At 54.1% G+C, this 14,929-nt stretch overlaps 6 protein-coding genes across 6 annotated transcripts; 1 reads left to right on the top strand and 5 right to left on the bottom strand.

The window, feature by feature from the left end:
- Positions 1–665: 665 nt before the first annotated feature.
- Positions 666–2,474, bottom strand: AtWU_02067 (malate synthase; the record flags this gene model as incomplete). The annotated part of the gene is made up of 4 exons (XM_035497181.1): positions 666–953; positions 1,017–1,370; positions 1,431–2,056; positions 2,114–2,474. The coding sequence occupies 4 exons, from the start codon at positions 2,472–2,474 to the stop codon at positions 666–668; spliced, it is 1,629 nt and encodes a 542-aa protein (XP_035353074.1).
- A 1,155-nt stretch (positions 2,475–3,629) lies between these two features.
- Positions 3,630–5,283, bottom strand: AtWU_02066 (glutamine synthetase family protein; the record flags this gene model as incomplete). The annotated part of the gene is made up of 5 exons (XM_035497180.1): positions 3,630–3,660; positions 3,711–4,400; positions 4,444–4,496; positions 4,542–4,798; positions 4,848–5,283. The coding sequence occupies 5 exons, from the start codon at positions 5,281–5,283 to the stop codon at positions 3,630–3,632; spliced, it is 1,467 nt and encodes a 488-aa protein (XP_035353073.1).
- Positions 5,284–5,915: 632 nt separating this feature from the next.
- AtWU_02065 (putative short-chain dehydrogenase/reductase family protein) lies at positions 5,916–6,925 on the top strand (the record flags this gene model as incomplete). Its single annotated transcript, XM_035497179.1, has 4 exons — positions 5,916–5,977; positions 6,038–6,577; positions 6,635–6,818; positions 6,869–6,925. The coding sequence occupies 4 exons, from the start codon at positions 5,916–5,918 to the stop codon at positions 6,923–6,925; spliced, it is 843 nt and encodes a 280-aa protein (XP_035353072.1).
- Positions 6,926–7,092: 167 nt separating this feature from the next.
- Positions 7,093–10,525, bottom strand: AtWU_02064 (sodium P-type ATPase; the record flags this gene model as incomplete). The annotated part of the gene is made up of 4 exons (XM_035497178.1): positions 7,093–7,779; positions 7,842–9,888; positions 9,956–10,221; positions 10,283–10,525. The coding sequence occupies 4 exons, from the start codon at positions 10,523–10,525 to the stop codon at positions 7,093–7,095; spliced, it is 3,243 nt and encodes a 1,080-aa protein (XP_035353071.1).
- A 329-nt stretch (positions 10,526–10,854) lies between these two features.
- AtWU_02063 (uncharacterized protein) lies at positions 10,855–11,882 on the bottom strand (the record flags this gene model as incomplete). The annotated part of the gene is made up of 2 exons (XM_035497177.1): positions 10,855–11,302; positions 11,683–11,882. 2 exons carry the CDS (start codon positions 11,880–11,882, stop codon positions 10,855–10,857), a joined length of 648 nt encoding a protein of 215 aa, XP_035353070.1.
- A 675-nt stretch (positions 11,883–12,557) lies between these two features.
- AtWU_02062 (uncharacterized protein) lies at positions 12,558–14,449 on the bottom strand (the record flags this gene model as incomplete). Its single annotated transcript, XM_035497176.1, has 3 exons — positions 12,558–13,004; positions 13,084–14,318; positions 14,413–14,449. 3 exons carry the CDS (start codon positions 14,447–14,449, stop codon positions 12,558–12,560), a joined length of 1,719 nt encoding a protein of 572 aa, XP_035353069.1.
- Positions 14,450–14,929: the final 480 nt, after the last annotated feature.

Below are 14,929 nucleotides of genomic sequence, written 5' to 3'. Positions count from 1 at the left end.
AGAGGGTGATACTATTTGATGCGATATCTAATTCTCAAGTTAATCTGTAGGAGTTCACCTATGTTTTGGTCATAAATTGCACTCAGTATTAGTCTCTTGCTCTCAGTTGTTGTCACACGAATGGATCCAGCTAAACTCCATTTTCTCCTCCTCTCATTAGTATTAATCAGTTCTACATATCTCGCTGCATTCATGAATGCAATGACTCTGGCTTGATAACTGAGATATTAGAAAGACAGGACATGTAATATAACAATTATAAAGTAGCAGTAACTTATGTTAATCGATACCGATGAAGTCCGTATATATCCTCTTCAAGTAAGTTGGTCTATAGACCATAAGTACTAGCATGTCAACAGCTGGACCGAATAGGACTCAACGCTACACTATTAATAGTTGTATCTCGGTCCCAGGATATGTGAAGTAATTCAATGTAAGCGTTGATAATAATCTGATAATCCTAGAGGAAATGCATTCATCCATTCAATATGTGTAATGCCATAGTAACAATCGCAAGAGCAATGATAATAATAACAATGATAATAAGTCCAGCCTATCAAACCCATCCATCCTAGTAATATGAACAATTAAAACCCATGCCATAAACATATCGTAACACCATGACGTTCGAAATCAATTGCAAGCAAGCTAGCTAGCTACTCAGCTCACAGCTTAGCAGCCGGCTCGGCCTTGCCCGCCGACGAAATCTCATTGTACAACAAACTCGTCAGGAAATCGGCATAGTCCTCGCCCGTCACCTGGCCGGCAAAGTACCGCGCCGCGAGCTGGAACTTGTTGCCCTGGGGACCCTTGGCGGCCAGACTGTCAGCCTGCTCTTGCAGGAGACGCAGAGCGTACGCCTTGTCAACCTTCTTGCCGTCGGAGGTGGTGATGCCGTGGTGTGTCCATTGCCAGAGCTGACTGCGGGAGACTTCAGCGGTAGCGGCGTCCTCCTGTTTCTTTGTTAGTATACATTCTATATTGTGCGTGAGAAAAGGGAAGGGATCGGGGCGTACCATCAGGAAGTTGATGGGAATGCAGCCCACACCGCGGAGCCATCCCTCCATGTAGGACAGACCGATGTTCAGGTTCTTGCGGATGCCGTCCTCGGTGATCTTGCCGGGGACGTTGGTGTTCAGGAGATCGTTAGCGGTGATGTGGACGTCCTCACGACGGACGAACAGCTGGTTGGGGGTGGGCATGTAGGTGTTGAAGATCTCCGAGGCGATGGAGGCCAGAGCAGGGTGGGCAACCCAGGTGCCGTCGTGGCCGGCGCGCACTTCACGCAGCTTGTCGGCACGCACACTCTCCATGGCCTTGTCGTTGGCGGTGGGGTCGTTCTTGATGGGGATTTGAGCGGCCATGCCTCCCTGCAATATAATTAATACCATGTTCATATAACACCTCGAATTTTAGGGGGGGGGACCTACCATAGCATGCACTCCTCTGCGGTGGCAAGTCTTAATCAACAACTTCACATACGCATCCATAAACGGCACGGTCATAGTAACGTCCGAACGATCCGGAAGCACAAAGTTGGGGTGCTTGCGGAACTTCTTAATGAAGGAGAAGATGTAATCCCAACGACCACAGTTCAATCCAGAGCTGTGTTCGCGCAACTCGTAGATGATCTCATCCATCTCAAACGCCGCCGAGATGGTCTCGATCAGCACGGTACCACGGATCGTTCCGCGCGGCATGCCAATGTAGTCCTGAGCCAGGTTGAAGACGTCGTTCCACAGACGCGCCTCGAGGTGCGACTCCATCTTGGGGAGGTAAAAGTACGGGCCGAACCCGCGGGCAACGAGCTCCTTGGCATTGTGGTAGAAGTACAGACCGAAGTCGAACAGACTGCCGGAGATGGGGGTGCCGTCGACAGTGAAGTGCTTCTCGTCGAGGTGCCAGCCACGAGCGCGAGCAATGAGAGTGGGGAGCACGCGGTCTGTCCGCAGCTTGTATTCCTTGCCACCCTGTGTGAAGTCAACCTGGCGGCGGATGGCGTCGTAGAGGTTGACTTGGCCGTTGATCATGTTTTCCCAGGTGGGCGCGCTAGAATCTGTTTGTTGTTAGATGCTATTTTTAGGAAAAATCTGGGGTGGGAAAGTGGGCATACCCTCGAAATCAGCCATGTATGTCCAGACATCCGAGTTCAACGCGTTGACGACCATCTTGCGATCTGTGGGACCGGTGATTTCCACACGGCGGTCGACGAGACCCGGAGCCGGGGGAGCACCCTTCCAGGCATCGTTCTCACGAATGTGCTTTGTCTCGGGCAGGAAGTCGGGGAGGTGGCCCTTGTCGATCTCGGCCTGGCGGTCAATGCGACGCTGGAGGAGGGCCTTGCGAGTAGGGTTAAAGGTGCGGTGGAGGATGGCGAGGAAGGCACAGGCGTCCTTGGTGAGGATCTTGCGAGCATCCGAGCTCACATTGCCGAGGATGACGACGTCCTTGAGTTGGGTGTCGACTTGCACCATGGTGGAGGATGGATTGAGAGTCTTTTATCTTATCGGGAAGTATATGAGGGGAAGGGTATACTAGATACTATCCGGACCGGCAGGATAGAAGTACTGGAGATGAGATGATATGAAGAAGGAAGCAGCGAAGAAGACTTCAAGAACAACCAGCACTATTATAAGCTACGAGATGTGGAGGGAGAGCAAGAGAATATATGTTCTACACAGCGACTACGTCAGTCCCACCATTCACTTCACTAACCGCGGTCCATGGGGAGTCCCGATAAGCTGGATTGAACCCAAAATGAGGGCTGCTCCAGAGCTTCCATTCCACGTGACTTTTCCGCGGGAAACCCAGCTGCAATTCGGCCGATAACGGGCGGGGCACGCCGGCTACCGATTCCGACTTACGGCTTATCGTTCAGGCCGAGTACTTCTTACTCGATACATTCGAGTACTATACTCTCTGTAGTGACCACTATATTAACGATACTATCCTGGAAGATCTCGAGATGATTCCCGACGTGGGTCGGTACTTGCTGGCTCTGTTGCAGCTGCCCAGATACACACACTGCATTGTTTACTCCAGTAGCCACTCACGCAGTCAACCGAGGATGTTGATAAGCTCCTAAACTCCCCGCAGGCCCGAGAGCCTTTCCTCCCAACCGCGGTTCGCCGCCATCCTGCTGCCCTGTACTGCTCCTCTCCTCCGTCCGTCCTGGAGCAAGCTTCCTGCGGTCCGGTCATCGCCTACACTCGACCGACTTGTCCCGATTGTGATACGGTGCTTTTTTTGATGCCGTGGAGCTGTATCATTGATGCAGTGACTCACTCATGGCTGCAAAAAATTTGAACAAGATGAGAATGCCACAGCCACTCTATGTATGCTCGTTCAATTCGCTACGCACATGCTATACGCCTACTATGAAACAAGGATCAAAAGTACATCCAGTCATCGCTTCCACATGTGAACGCATGTGATCGCTGTCAACTCTAACTCCCGCTGTGCTCTCCCGACCCCAGCTCCAGCTTCGGGTTGCCACGGATTTGTCTGCAGCCAATCTGTACCGTCCGATCTGGACCAGTCTGGGCAAAACAGGGAAACCAAAATAACAAGGTAACACGGGCTTCTAATCTGCCAGCTGCTGGCCTGTACACGCAGCTCCGTCCATCCGGTTACACCGTCTCAATATAGCGTCGGACCTCCCTATCAATAGTCAGTATCTTCATCTCACTGCAGCCAGCTCCGCCACTCACCAATCCGTGACGGCCTCCTCCCACAAGCGCACTTCATGCTCCCGCGTGCCCCCAAAATGCTCCACAAACGCATCGCCAAAGACCTCCCGTGCGACACTGTCTTTGCGCATGAACGCCGTCGTGGCTTCCCGCAGCGACTTGGCTAATCGCATTCCCTTATCGCTTGCCCCGCCCATATCCTCGCCCTTGGAGAGCGGCGGAACCGGAATCTCCAGCTTCTTCTCCACACCCCGCCATCCCAATGCAACAACTGCTGCTAGAACAAAATGCGGGTTTGCGTCAGCCCCAGGTACACGCACCTCCAGCCGGGTTGCTTTTGCGCTCGCGGTAGGTGGGGTGATAAGCCGAATCGAGGCCGCCCGATGCTCCAGTCCCCAGGAGACCGTAACCGGCGCCCAGAAGTTCTCCACCAGCCGCTTGTAAGAGTTCACCGTGGGTGCAAACATTGGCATGATATCAGGAAGACCAGTGAGGACCCCGGCTAGGAAATGTCGCCCTAGATCGGAGAGATAAGCCACATCGGGATATGGCGGGTTTGGGTCGGGTGTGTCGCGGATGAACGCATTCTTCCCATCGCTCGAGACCAGTGAGATGTGCATGTGTCCGCTATTTCCGGGTAAACCCTCGCGTGGCTTGGCCATAAAGGTGGGTGTGATGCCGTGCTTGGTGCCGATCGACTTGACGACGTATCTGGCACAGTCAGTTTGATCTTCTGTAGATTGAAGCCACTCACTTGAAAAGACCAGCTTTGTCGGCCATCTCTTTGGCCTCTCCGAATTGTAACGCCTGCTACCGTCAGCAGGGACCATAACGTCACCCAATGCAACCTACCGCCTCATAAACACCGGGACCGCTCTCTGTATGCCAACCCTCGATTTCACAATTGAACTGCTCACACGCGTCGAACACTCCATAATAGTAGTCTTGGTTGTGGATAGGACGGGTCAGACTGTATCCGAACATGCCCTCCGTCAGCGGGGGAAGTGACTCGACAGGGTTCTCCTTGAGGAAGGTGGCCGTGGCAGACGCATTGCGCTCGGGGTTGGAGTGCGTTCCTGGCGCGCGAAACTGATAGAACTCATATTCCGCTGGAAAGCCGTCAGCGAGTCTCAAGAAGAATATGACGAAAGCGCTTACCCCCCGCCATGGCACGATACCCCGCAGCCTCCGCCTTCCCCAGAGCGGACTTTAATAGCCCCCGCGGACAAGCACAGACCGGCTCATTCGTATCGGGATCCAGAAAGCTAACCAGGAAGAAGGGTACATTATTCTCCCACGGAATGCGACGGAAACTGCTCAAATCTGGAACTGCGACCAGATCGCGGTACCCGTTCTCCTTGTTGCTGATGGTCAATTCCTTGAAGTATGTGCGGTCATGCATATCCCAGCCAAAGATGACGGAGCAGAAGCCAAAGCCATCAGCTACGATGGAGAGGAACTTCTTCTTGGAGACGAGCTTGCCGCGGAGCATGCCGTCGACGTCGACACCGGCCAGCTTGACCCGGGTGTCATTCTGGAGGACATGGGCGACGTTCTCGAGGGTGACTTCGTAAGGTGGGGTGGTAGAGGACATGATGGTGATCAGGTTGTAACACGAGCAGATTGAGGATATACTGCTGGTGGAGAGAACTAACCAGCAGTGAAATTGGGGGGGATGAGGGGAATGACGGTGAGGAGGCGAGCGGGACGCAAGGACGTCAGCCACCGCTGCTTATCAGTTGGAGGACCGTCACGGGGCCCGCCATGCTGATACTTGAAGCCACAGTGATTGGGATGTTTGCAGCCCTTATCAGGTGTCTTGTCCAATGATGACAGATACAGAGCTTGATTGACAATGAATGATGAATATTCGACCAATATCAAACCGGCACACGAGCAGATGCAGTGTATGCATGGTGGCCTGCGTGCCTGACAGCTGCCTGCCTTATCGGGATCGCCATTAGATAAGCGGGCTCCACTGTCCCGCATTCCTGCTTCATCATCCCTGCTTCTCTTGCATATCTCTCTCTACTCACTTCTTCATTGTCAATTCTCCTTGTCCTCGCTGGTACTTCCTCGATTGTCTCTATCCTCAATTGGATTCACTCTATATATCTTAGGGATACCCCAAGGTATGCCAATCCCATATAGTCACCCACACTGCCATCCACTCTACCCCGCACCATCCCCACTATCCACCATCACAGCTAACACAACCCCAGAATCATGGCATCCGCTCCCAGAGGTCGTCTCCAAGGCAAGAATGCCATCATTACCGGTGCAGCTGGGTAAGCTACACGTCTCTAAACCCTCAATATCCCCATCGACCATCCCACTGACCAACCCAGCGGCATCGGCCTCGAAACCAGCATCCTCTTCGCCCGCGAAGGCGCCAACATCCTAATGGCCGACATCTCCGCCCCCGCCCTCGAGAAAGCCCTCGCCAAGGTCAAAGAAGTCGTTCCCACCGCTCCCCGCGTCGAGACCATCAAATGCGACGTCTCCAAGGAATCCGACGTACAAGCCATGGTCGAGTCCCAGGACAGCTGGGGCGGCACCGACGTCATCTTCAACAACGCAGGTATCATGCACGCCGACGATGCCGACGCCGTGGACACCCCCGAGAAGATCTGGGATCTGACGCATAACATCAACGTCAAGGGTGTGTGGTTTGGATGTAAGCATGCTGTGCTGAGTCTGCGTCGTCACAAGAAGACCAAGGGCAGCATCATCAACACGGCGAGTGTGGTCGCCTTGGTGGGAAGTGCTACGCCGCAGTTGGCGTACACGGCTAGTAAGGGTGCTGTGTTGGCGTTGACGCGCGAATTGGCTATTGTGCATGCGAGGGAGGGATTCCGGTTTAATGCGCTGTGTCCGGCGCCGTTGAAGTTAGTCTACCCCTTTCTTTGATCATAATGATGGGTATGGTTACTGACATGTTGTAGCACTCCCCTTTTGCAAGATTGGCTGGGTGACGACAAGCCCAAGCGCTTCCGGCGGGAGGTGCACTTCCCTACTGGTCGGTTCGGAGAGGCTATTGAGCAGGCTCATGCCGTGGTGTTTTTGGCTAGTGATGAGAGCAGCTTCGTCAATGGTAGTGACTTTGTTGTGGATGGTGGAATGTCCAAGGTATATACCCATTAATTGTTTGTTTGGTCAATACTAACTAGATGTAATAGGCGTATGTGACTCCAGAGGGACCGGCCACCGCCGCTCCTCAGAACCTGGGGCATTAGTATAGCCATCATACGATATATGAATTGAATGAACTTGAAATCGGTCTTAAAAAATCAGTACTACACTCTCAATCCCAACAATCAGCCTATGTAAATCAATTCATCTCTAATAATCTATCAAACAAGTCTATAACCATCATCCCAACCCAGAGAACAGAATCTATCAACTAAATCTTCTTCAACCCCAACACCCCCTCCTCCCGACTCAACGTCGTAAACCGACTAAACCCCCCAGCCCCCTTCTCCTCATCCACTCCATTCCTCCCACTCCCACCAACCCCCTGAATAGTATTCCTCTCATCCCCCCTCTTCGCCGCCCACCTCCTCACAAAAACCCTCTTAACCCACTTCCACCCCTCCACACCACCCAAAAACAGCCCCGCCTCGACAAACACAACCCCCCACTCCCACCCAATCCCAATATGCTTAAACACCACATCATTAATGACCGGGATATACAGCACGGGAAACGTAAGCACAAATCCGATCACAATGCCCCAGAAGAGGTACTTGTTGCGGTAGATGTCGGAGAGCCAGCCTGTGTATTTATTTCTAGGCTTGGAGGTGGAGGAGGTAGGGGTAGAAGAGTCATGCATATTGAACAGACTACGCCGCAAATGCATCATCTCCCAGGCCAGGAGCAGCGCGAACCAGGTCATGCAGACGAAGGTGGTGGCGCGGGCGCGGAAGACCGTGTCGCAGGGGGTCGAGTAGCTGCTGTTACATTCTGTTGCGAGGTTACCGTCGCCCCAGGCGAAGAGGACGAGGGTGAAGGCGCTGAGGCACAGGGCGGCCATCCAGATGCCGTAGACGAGGGTGTCGATGATTATTTCCGGGGTGAAGATGCCGTTTTTCTATTCATCATTCGTTGTTAGTTATTGTATGGTATAGTAGGGGATAAAAGAAGGGTACATACACTCTGCGGCGGTCTATCCATCACATCACTCGCCGCCATCTCCATTCCCAGTCCGATATCAGGCAGTCCGGATGTGATCATGATAATCCAAAGGATTTCCACCGGTGCGATAGGGAACACACTCTGGCCGTTCTCGTCCTTGAAAACCAGTCCGATTAGTAGGGTTAGCGCTAACCCTACGTTCTCAGCGAGCAGATGCAGTACGAATTTCTGGATATTGTCGAAGATGCGACGGCCCTCTTCGATACCGTTGATGATACTTGCGAAGTTGTCGTCTGTTAGGACCAGCTCCGATGCATCTTTCGCCACGTCGCTGCCTGCTTGGCCCATTGCGATTCCCACGTCTGCCCGCTTCAGCGATGGCGAGTCGTTCACTCCGTCGCCTGTCATTGCGGCGTACCGGCCGCGGCGGTGCAACGCCTCGATCATCCGCACTTTGGTGTGCGGGGCACAGCGCGCGATCACGGCGGGGAGGGTTGGTAGAGCGTCGATTTCGGACTCGCTGAGGGAGTCGAATTGGCTAGCTGTCATGACGAGGTTGTCGGCTACGTCGCGCGAGAGGAGCTGTGCGTTGGCGGGGATGATGCCGACTTGGGCGGCGATGGCTCGGGCGGTGCCTGGGTGGTCGCCTGTTACCATGTGCACGGAGATGCCGGCGCGGTGGCATTCTTCGATGGCTCCGGCGGTCTCTGGGCGAGGGGGGTCGTAGAGCCCGATCAGGCCGGCGAAGGTGAGGTCCTGTTCGACGGTGTCACGGGGTGGGACGTCGGTGAAGGTGGAGGAGCTGGTGCGGTGGGCGAGTGCGAGTACGCGCAGGCCTTCGCGTGCCAGTGCTTCCATGTTTTGGAGGATGGTGTTGCGGATGTCGTCGGTTAGGGGCACGGGTTCGGAGGTGCCGGTGGTCCAGACGATGGATGTGCAGGCTTCGAGGACGCGTTCCACGGCACCCTTGGTGAAGATCACGTCGGTGTCGTCCCGGCGGAAGATCACGGACATCTTTTTGATGGTCGAGTCGAAGGGGTACTCGGCCTGCTGTGTCCAGACGGGCTTGTCACCAGCGGTCCATATTTCACGGCCCCAGTCGAAGCGCGCTGCGAAGACCTGGATGGCAATGTCGGTGGGCTCGCCACGGGCTTGCCATTGTCCGTTTTCTTCGGAGCGGTGCACGTGGGCCAGGTTGGCCATGGCTGCGACGTCCAGATAGCGCTGCAGCAGGGCACTGTTTGTCACTATCTCTTGCGGCGTCTTGGTGTCGCCTTCGCTTTCTCCTTCTCCGGGCATGGCGTCGATGACCTTGAGCTCGCCGTCATACGGGTCCAATGGGTCACGGGAGACTCCGACTGAGACTGTACCCAGCCCTGGAACCCAGGCCTTCTTGGCCACCATGCGTCCTTGGGTGAGGGTGCCCGTCTTGTCGGAGCAGATGTTCGACACGGCGCCCAATGCCTCGAGGGAATCCATCTTCCGCACAATCACGTTCCTCTCGACCATCTGCTTCGTGCCCATAGCCATGGTGACCGTCAACACGACCACGAGACAAGCGGGAATCATGGCCAATCCGGTAGCCACGGCGTAGATGATCACTTCCTTGTCATCGCGCATGTCATTGGCGCCCATCACAATGATTGCGAATACTACTGCAATTCCAAACAACAGCAGCGCCAGCTTACTCAGTTTCCGCTGGAGTGGTGTCCCCACGTTAATTCCCAGGAACCGACCCACTGCATCTGTGCATGTCAATGTCCAAGCCACCACGTACCACCGCTTCTTGGTCTCGCCTTGAGGACCGCGACGGACGGGCCGGCGCCGCTGGTTGCCATTCTCACGGAGTGCCGCAGCAATCGCACCGATCTCGGTTTTCATACCAGTGCTGATCACCACGCCGCGCGCGCGGCCCCGGGTGACGGTGGAGGAGCTGTATGCGATATTGAGACGGTCGCCGGGTCCAGTGTCAGCGGGGAAGGTAGTAGTGGATGATTTGGTAACGGGGAGGGATTCGCCAGTAAGAAGGGCTTCGTCTGTCTCAAAGTTCATCGTCTCCACTAGTCTATTTTGTGTTAGATCATTATCTCATTATGAATGTTTCAATGGAGTGGCAAGTGTATGACGCATACCGTAAATCAGCCGGAACTGTATCTCCCACTTTCAAATCGACCATATCGCCCACGACGATCTCCATGGCGGGGATGGTGCCCGTCTTGCCGTCACGGGTGACGACTCCTGTGGGCGAACTGAGGCCGCGTAGCGAGTCCATGGTCTTCTCGGCCGCGTAGTCCTGGTAGACGCCTACGATGATGTTCAGGGCGATAACGGCCCCGATGACACCGCCTTCGATCCAGGATTCAATGCCGAAACTGACGGCCATGGCGATGATGAGGACCTGAATAGTAGATCATGTTAGCGAGATGGAAAGGCATGATGGTAAAGATTGGGCAACTTACCAGCATCATTGCGTTTGCCACCTGGCGGATGATAATCTTCGCGAGGGAGATGCCCTCGTCCCCTTCGAGTTCGTTGGGTCCCCATTTCTGAAGGCGGGACTTTGCTTCCTGGGTGCTGAGACCTTCTTCTGAGTTGACAGAAAGCTCTTGCAAGACGGAGGCATAGGGAAGGGTGTGGGCGGGGGCGGAGAGGGGAGAGTGGGAAGGGGTGGAGGCAGTCTGAGACTGTTTCTCAGTGCCCATATTGGGGTATTTGTGTTTTGTTTCTGTGTCTGTGTGTAATGCTTGGGGTTTCTCTACTAAAGGTAGGAAATCACGGAGGTGTCATGTAGAATGTATCCTCTATGGAATGAGAGTCCATACACGTGAGGCGAAGCAGTGAATTGATTTGATCTGATCTGTTCTAGATCCTGATTCTTGCTTATTTCCAATTCTAAACTCTCTCTTCGACATGATCCCGGGGAATTCATCCTTCTTATAAGTGTTTCTGTATCGCCGGACCTGGAAGTAGTCTTGGCATAGAGTATAGACACCCAAGGCCGAGAAGAACTGCCCAGCCTGCCAAGCGCCAATCACAGAACCCCCGGAAGCGATGCCTTGGCGCCAACCTTGGGCGCGAAGTCGGCGAGTCTCGCCTCTTTCGGGATTATGACGCATACGACCACAGCATTCCGCCACGTGAGCCAGTACGAGCATCGAGACCCGAGTTCGAGCGATATGATTGGTGCAGCGGCCGAGTGGCCCCAGCGGAAACGCCAAGGTGTTCCGGAGCGCGGAGACTTGGCGCCTCCTGAGGCAATAATACAGACTGCACCGCAGGGTGACTGTCCGGTGGCCTTGGCGTGCTGCTGCGCGGGGGTCTGAGGGCCACTCGCTGGCTCAACTTTAAATGCAGCCGTCTCTGTCCTCGGAGACCTGCCCCAATTCCCCCGCCGGTGATGGATCCCATTCCCAGTATCCCCCCATGCAACCATCCCCACCACCTTACCCCTGCTGACGCTGCTGATGCTGCTTTGGAAGCTGTCGTGAGGAGTGAGTCGCTGGCTTCGAGCCGATTTATCCGATGCGTCATCTCCTGAGCGCAGTTGACCTATCGATCTTATCTTTGTTGTTGTTCCTCCGTATACTTCCGATGGCTGGGGATACGCACCACACCGGCATAGTGGGTGTCATTGTGGGTGCAGTGGTGTTGTTTGTGGCCTTGAGTACGATCCCATTGTGAGTTCTAGTGTTCCAGTGTCCCCTATTGGAGGCTCAACTGCTGCATGCATGCCCTGGTGGAGGATGCTGCATGCTGGTTGAATTCCATTGTTTGGATGTATCTAACCTGACAGTATCGTGCTGTACCATCATCGTCGACGAGCAACTGCCAGACGCAGTAGCGAACTCCGCAACCTCACCGATGGCGGCATAATGCGGCAGGTATCGGTCGATCGATGGCTGGACGAGCAGACACACGCGAGCTGCGAGGATCGGTTATACGCTCAGGAATCCTGGTAAGGCTGTTCTCCTTTGGGTGGCGCCAACGCTTGGCCGAGATGCGGGGACACATTGCTGGTAGCGGTCTTGGCCGGACTTGCGTTCCATAGAACTGATGCATGGCTTCCTTGGTAGTCCCATCTGTCTGTCAACCCTAGCAGCGTCCCAAGATACCCTTCCTTTTCCCGAGCCGGCCTGGGTCGCACCATCACCCCACGACGAGCCCAACCTGCATGACACAATGGAGGCCGATCGAGTGTCTGGGAGGAGAAACATCCTGGTCCTCAACCGTTGCCACCATGTCTTCCATGCGTCCTGTCTCGCATCATGGTTCGAATACCATCAGTATAGATGCCCGATTTGTCAGACATCATATTTCAGCGAATAGCCCGCTACAACATTGCAGATAGTCAGCGACCGCAATGGAAAGTCTTTGTTCCCGCGTATATCTTTTGCCAAGACTAGTGCTATGGTTGGCAAACTCTAAGTCTGTTCATGTCCATTTGACTCGTTCGAACAGGGTCGTCACCATGACCACGATGTCACTTCAGAACCAAGCATAATCGTTGTGCATGGCAGGCCCTGAATGAGTGCGTTAATGTACGACCACTAGCTGCATGGCTAGAGCGTAGCATATGTTGGCAGTCGGGGAAGACCCCACGATTTGGCTAGGATCCTCTTCCCGAAACTTTCTAGAACACACGTCAGGCAGATCCCCGGGCTATTCTAGCCTTATCATCGTTGCCACTGGGATGCAGACATCATATCAACTCACTTCAGCGTCTAACCGAGTGCACTACTGTGCGCACAATGGCCTTCGTCCGTGCGCAAATGGATCGCCTCCTTGGATAATCTCGTCAAACCGTGCGCTGACTCGGCTGTAGTTGAGCCCGTAGCGACCAAGCTCGCGCAGCCGAAATGACACCCAGTCTTGGTATATTCTGTCGGACGTGGCAATCCCCGCGATGAATAGAGGCCACGTGATGCGCACCATCAAGTGCGGCCTGCTGCGATGTAGCTTCAAAGAAAGTTCCAGAACCTGGGAAACGGCATCATGCAGGGTCATCATCCCTGCACCCTGCAGTCCTTTGGCCAGGGTGTCTTTGAAGCACAGGTGAAAGTACACAATTGTGCCGTAGTAAGTAATGGCTGCCCAAAAGATCGTTTCCATCACGCGACGTCCGTCACCTACGACTTCACACGAGGGCGCAGACTTGGCGGAACTCAACAAGGTGTCGAATTCCTGATCAGTGGATTAGTCGCTTTCGGCCACCCATGTGCAGACATGACAGGTCATCTGCAGGGATGAGACGGATACTTACATCAGATAATACGTTGAGTTCATTAATGATCTCAAGGCCCGACTTGATTGAAGGATTTCCTTGCCGAAATAACTCCGTGATCTTGAATTGCAGTACATGACTTCGATGATACAACGATAGCCCCGGCATATTCTCCATGTCATCCAATTGGGCGGTGGTGGGGTAGGAATCGCCCCAGAATCGAGACGGGGACTGTCTGCCAATCCTATACAGCTCAGAAAGACTCAGACCCGCACTTCCTGCTTCGTCTTGCATGAAAAACCGGAACAGGTCGGCATCGAGCCTGGCAGCACCTGGGCCAGAGAGCAAAGCGCCCGGTGTGAAAAAGTACAGAGTCCAAAGCAGAAAAAGAGGGACCGCTGTATGTCGAAGTCTGTCTTTGGACAAATCCGCAGTCTGTTGCAGCACAGGGCTCTCGCATGCGCTCATGCTCTGGGCCTCATCTGCGACATTACATAGTGCAGTCGGTGAACTTGTCTCTGCATTTGCGATATTTGGAGCCTCTAGTTGTTTGAGTGACGGGACGACATGGTTGAAGAGTAGACTCTCGATTCCGCGGATGTGAATATTAATTCCAGCAGTCCCGCTGCCGAATCGGTTCTCATAATCGATCATCATCCACAAGGTAATGAAGATGGCTTCGATCTGCGCCGGGGACTTGACGTCTGGTTTCAGCGCTTCCCGAAGACCAGAGAGAGCCCGGCCATAGTGCAACCTACTGTCCATGTCGGACAAGCTCTCAATGGTACATTGTCCGTCCGTCTTGTCCCGGTCGTACAAACGCGACCGGTTGATTTCACTCGACGTAGTCGCCAACATCATGCTCATAACCATGGGTTCTTTGACTGCAATCTTATGGTATGCATAAGACACGGTAGACCACGGCCAATGCTTACCTAGGATCACGACCAGCGCAGAATCCTGAAGATAATTCAAGCACGAGCGATCAAAGTCCGATATGACCAGAGAATTGGCCGCTTGGATGCTCTTCCCAGCACCACCAGTGGGCGATAAAGAACGCGCAGGAGACGGGACAGGCTGACAGACCATCTGCGCTTCCAGCGGGCGAGTGTCTCTTCCGGGCCTTTTAGCTGGGCCCCGGGGGATGGGGCCGCCCTTCCACTCACATACGATCCGGGCCGCAGTGCAACGCCGGCATTGTGGCTCCTGCTGGCCAGGAACGAATAGTTTCTCTTCGTCGCATTTGACCTTGCGAATTCTACACGTGCGACAACCTGCGCTGCAGTAAGTCCGACCATTCTGAAAAGAAACCCCGAAAAAAGCAAACCTAGACAATTGGCGTAAGACAGAACTGGTGGGGATCCTTACCGGTCTTGGACCGAGTCCTCCTGCCGAGCCCATGCATCGTCTATCGGTTCTATCGCGTGCTTGCCGTTGCTCCACTTGCTCGCGGTGTGCCTGTCGGGGAGGAATGTCCTGTCAGACTCGACATGTAACCTGGTCAAAAGCAGGGCCATTAGAGACACCGAGCCGAGACAAACCAACCAGGAGGACATCAAAAGGAGAGGGGGGAAGAGAGAATGCGGAGAATTGAATCGCCAACCGATGCTCTTTTTTCCCTCCTGCCGCCATTCCTGCCGAGCCTCGCCCGCCGATTGGCTGCATCGGCACCGGTCATGTGACCTCGGTATCGGCAATTGTGATGGCTTCAACTGTACCAAATACAGTAGTAGATAGTCTAGTAGTAGATAAGTCACTTCCTATCACTTATCAATAGTAGATACCGATAGCCCCCTCTCGGATCTCCGCAATCAATGCGGAGAACCATCTCCACCATGCACGATCCAGCTATAAAATGCCGTGCATGCCAGTCTCCAACTCTGGC

Source organism: Aspergillus tubingensis (assembly GCF_013340325.1).
Source record: "Aspergillus tubingensis WU-2223L DNA, scaffold_3, whole genome shotgun sequence".
NCBI lineage: Eukaryota > Fungi > Ascomycota > Eurotiomycetes > Eurotiales > Aspergillaceae > Aspergillus > Aspergillus tubingensis.
This window is presented reverse-complemented; position numbering and strand designations above follow the sequence as displayed.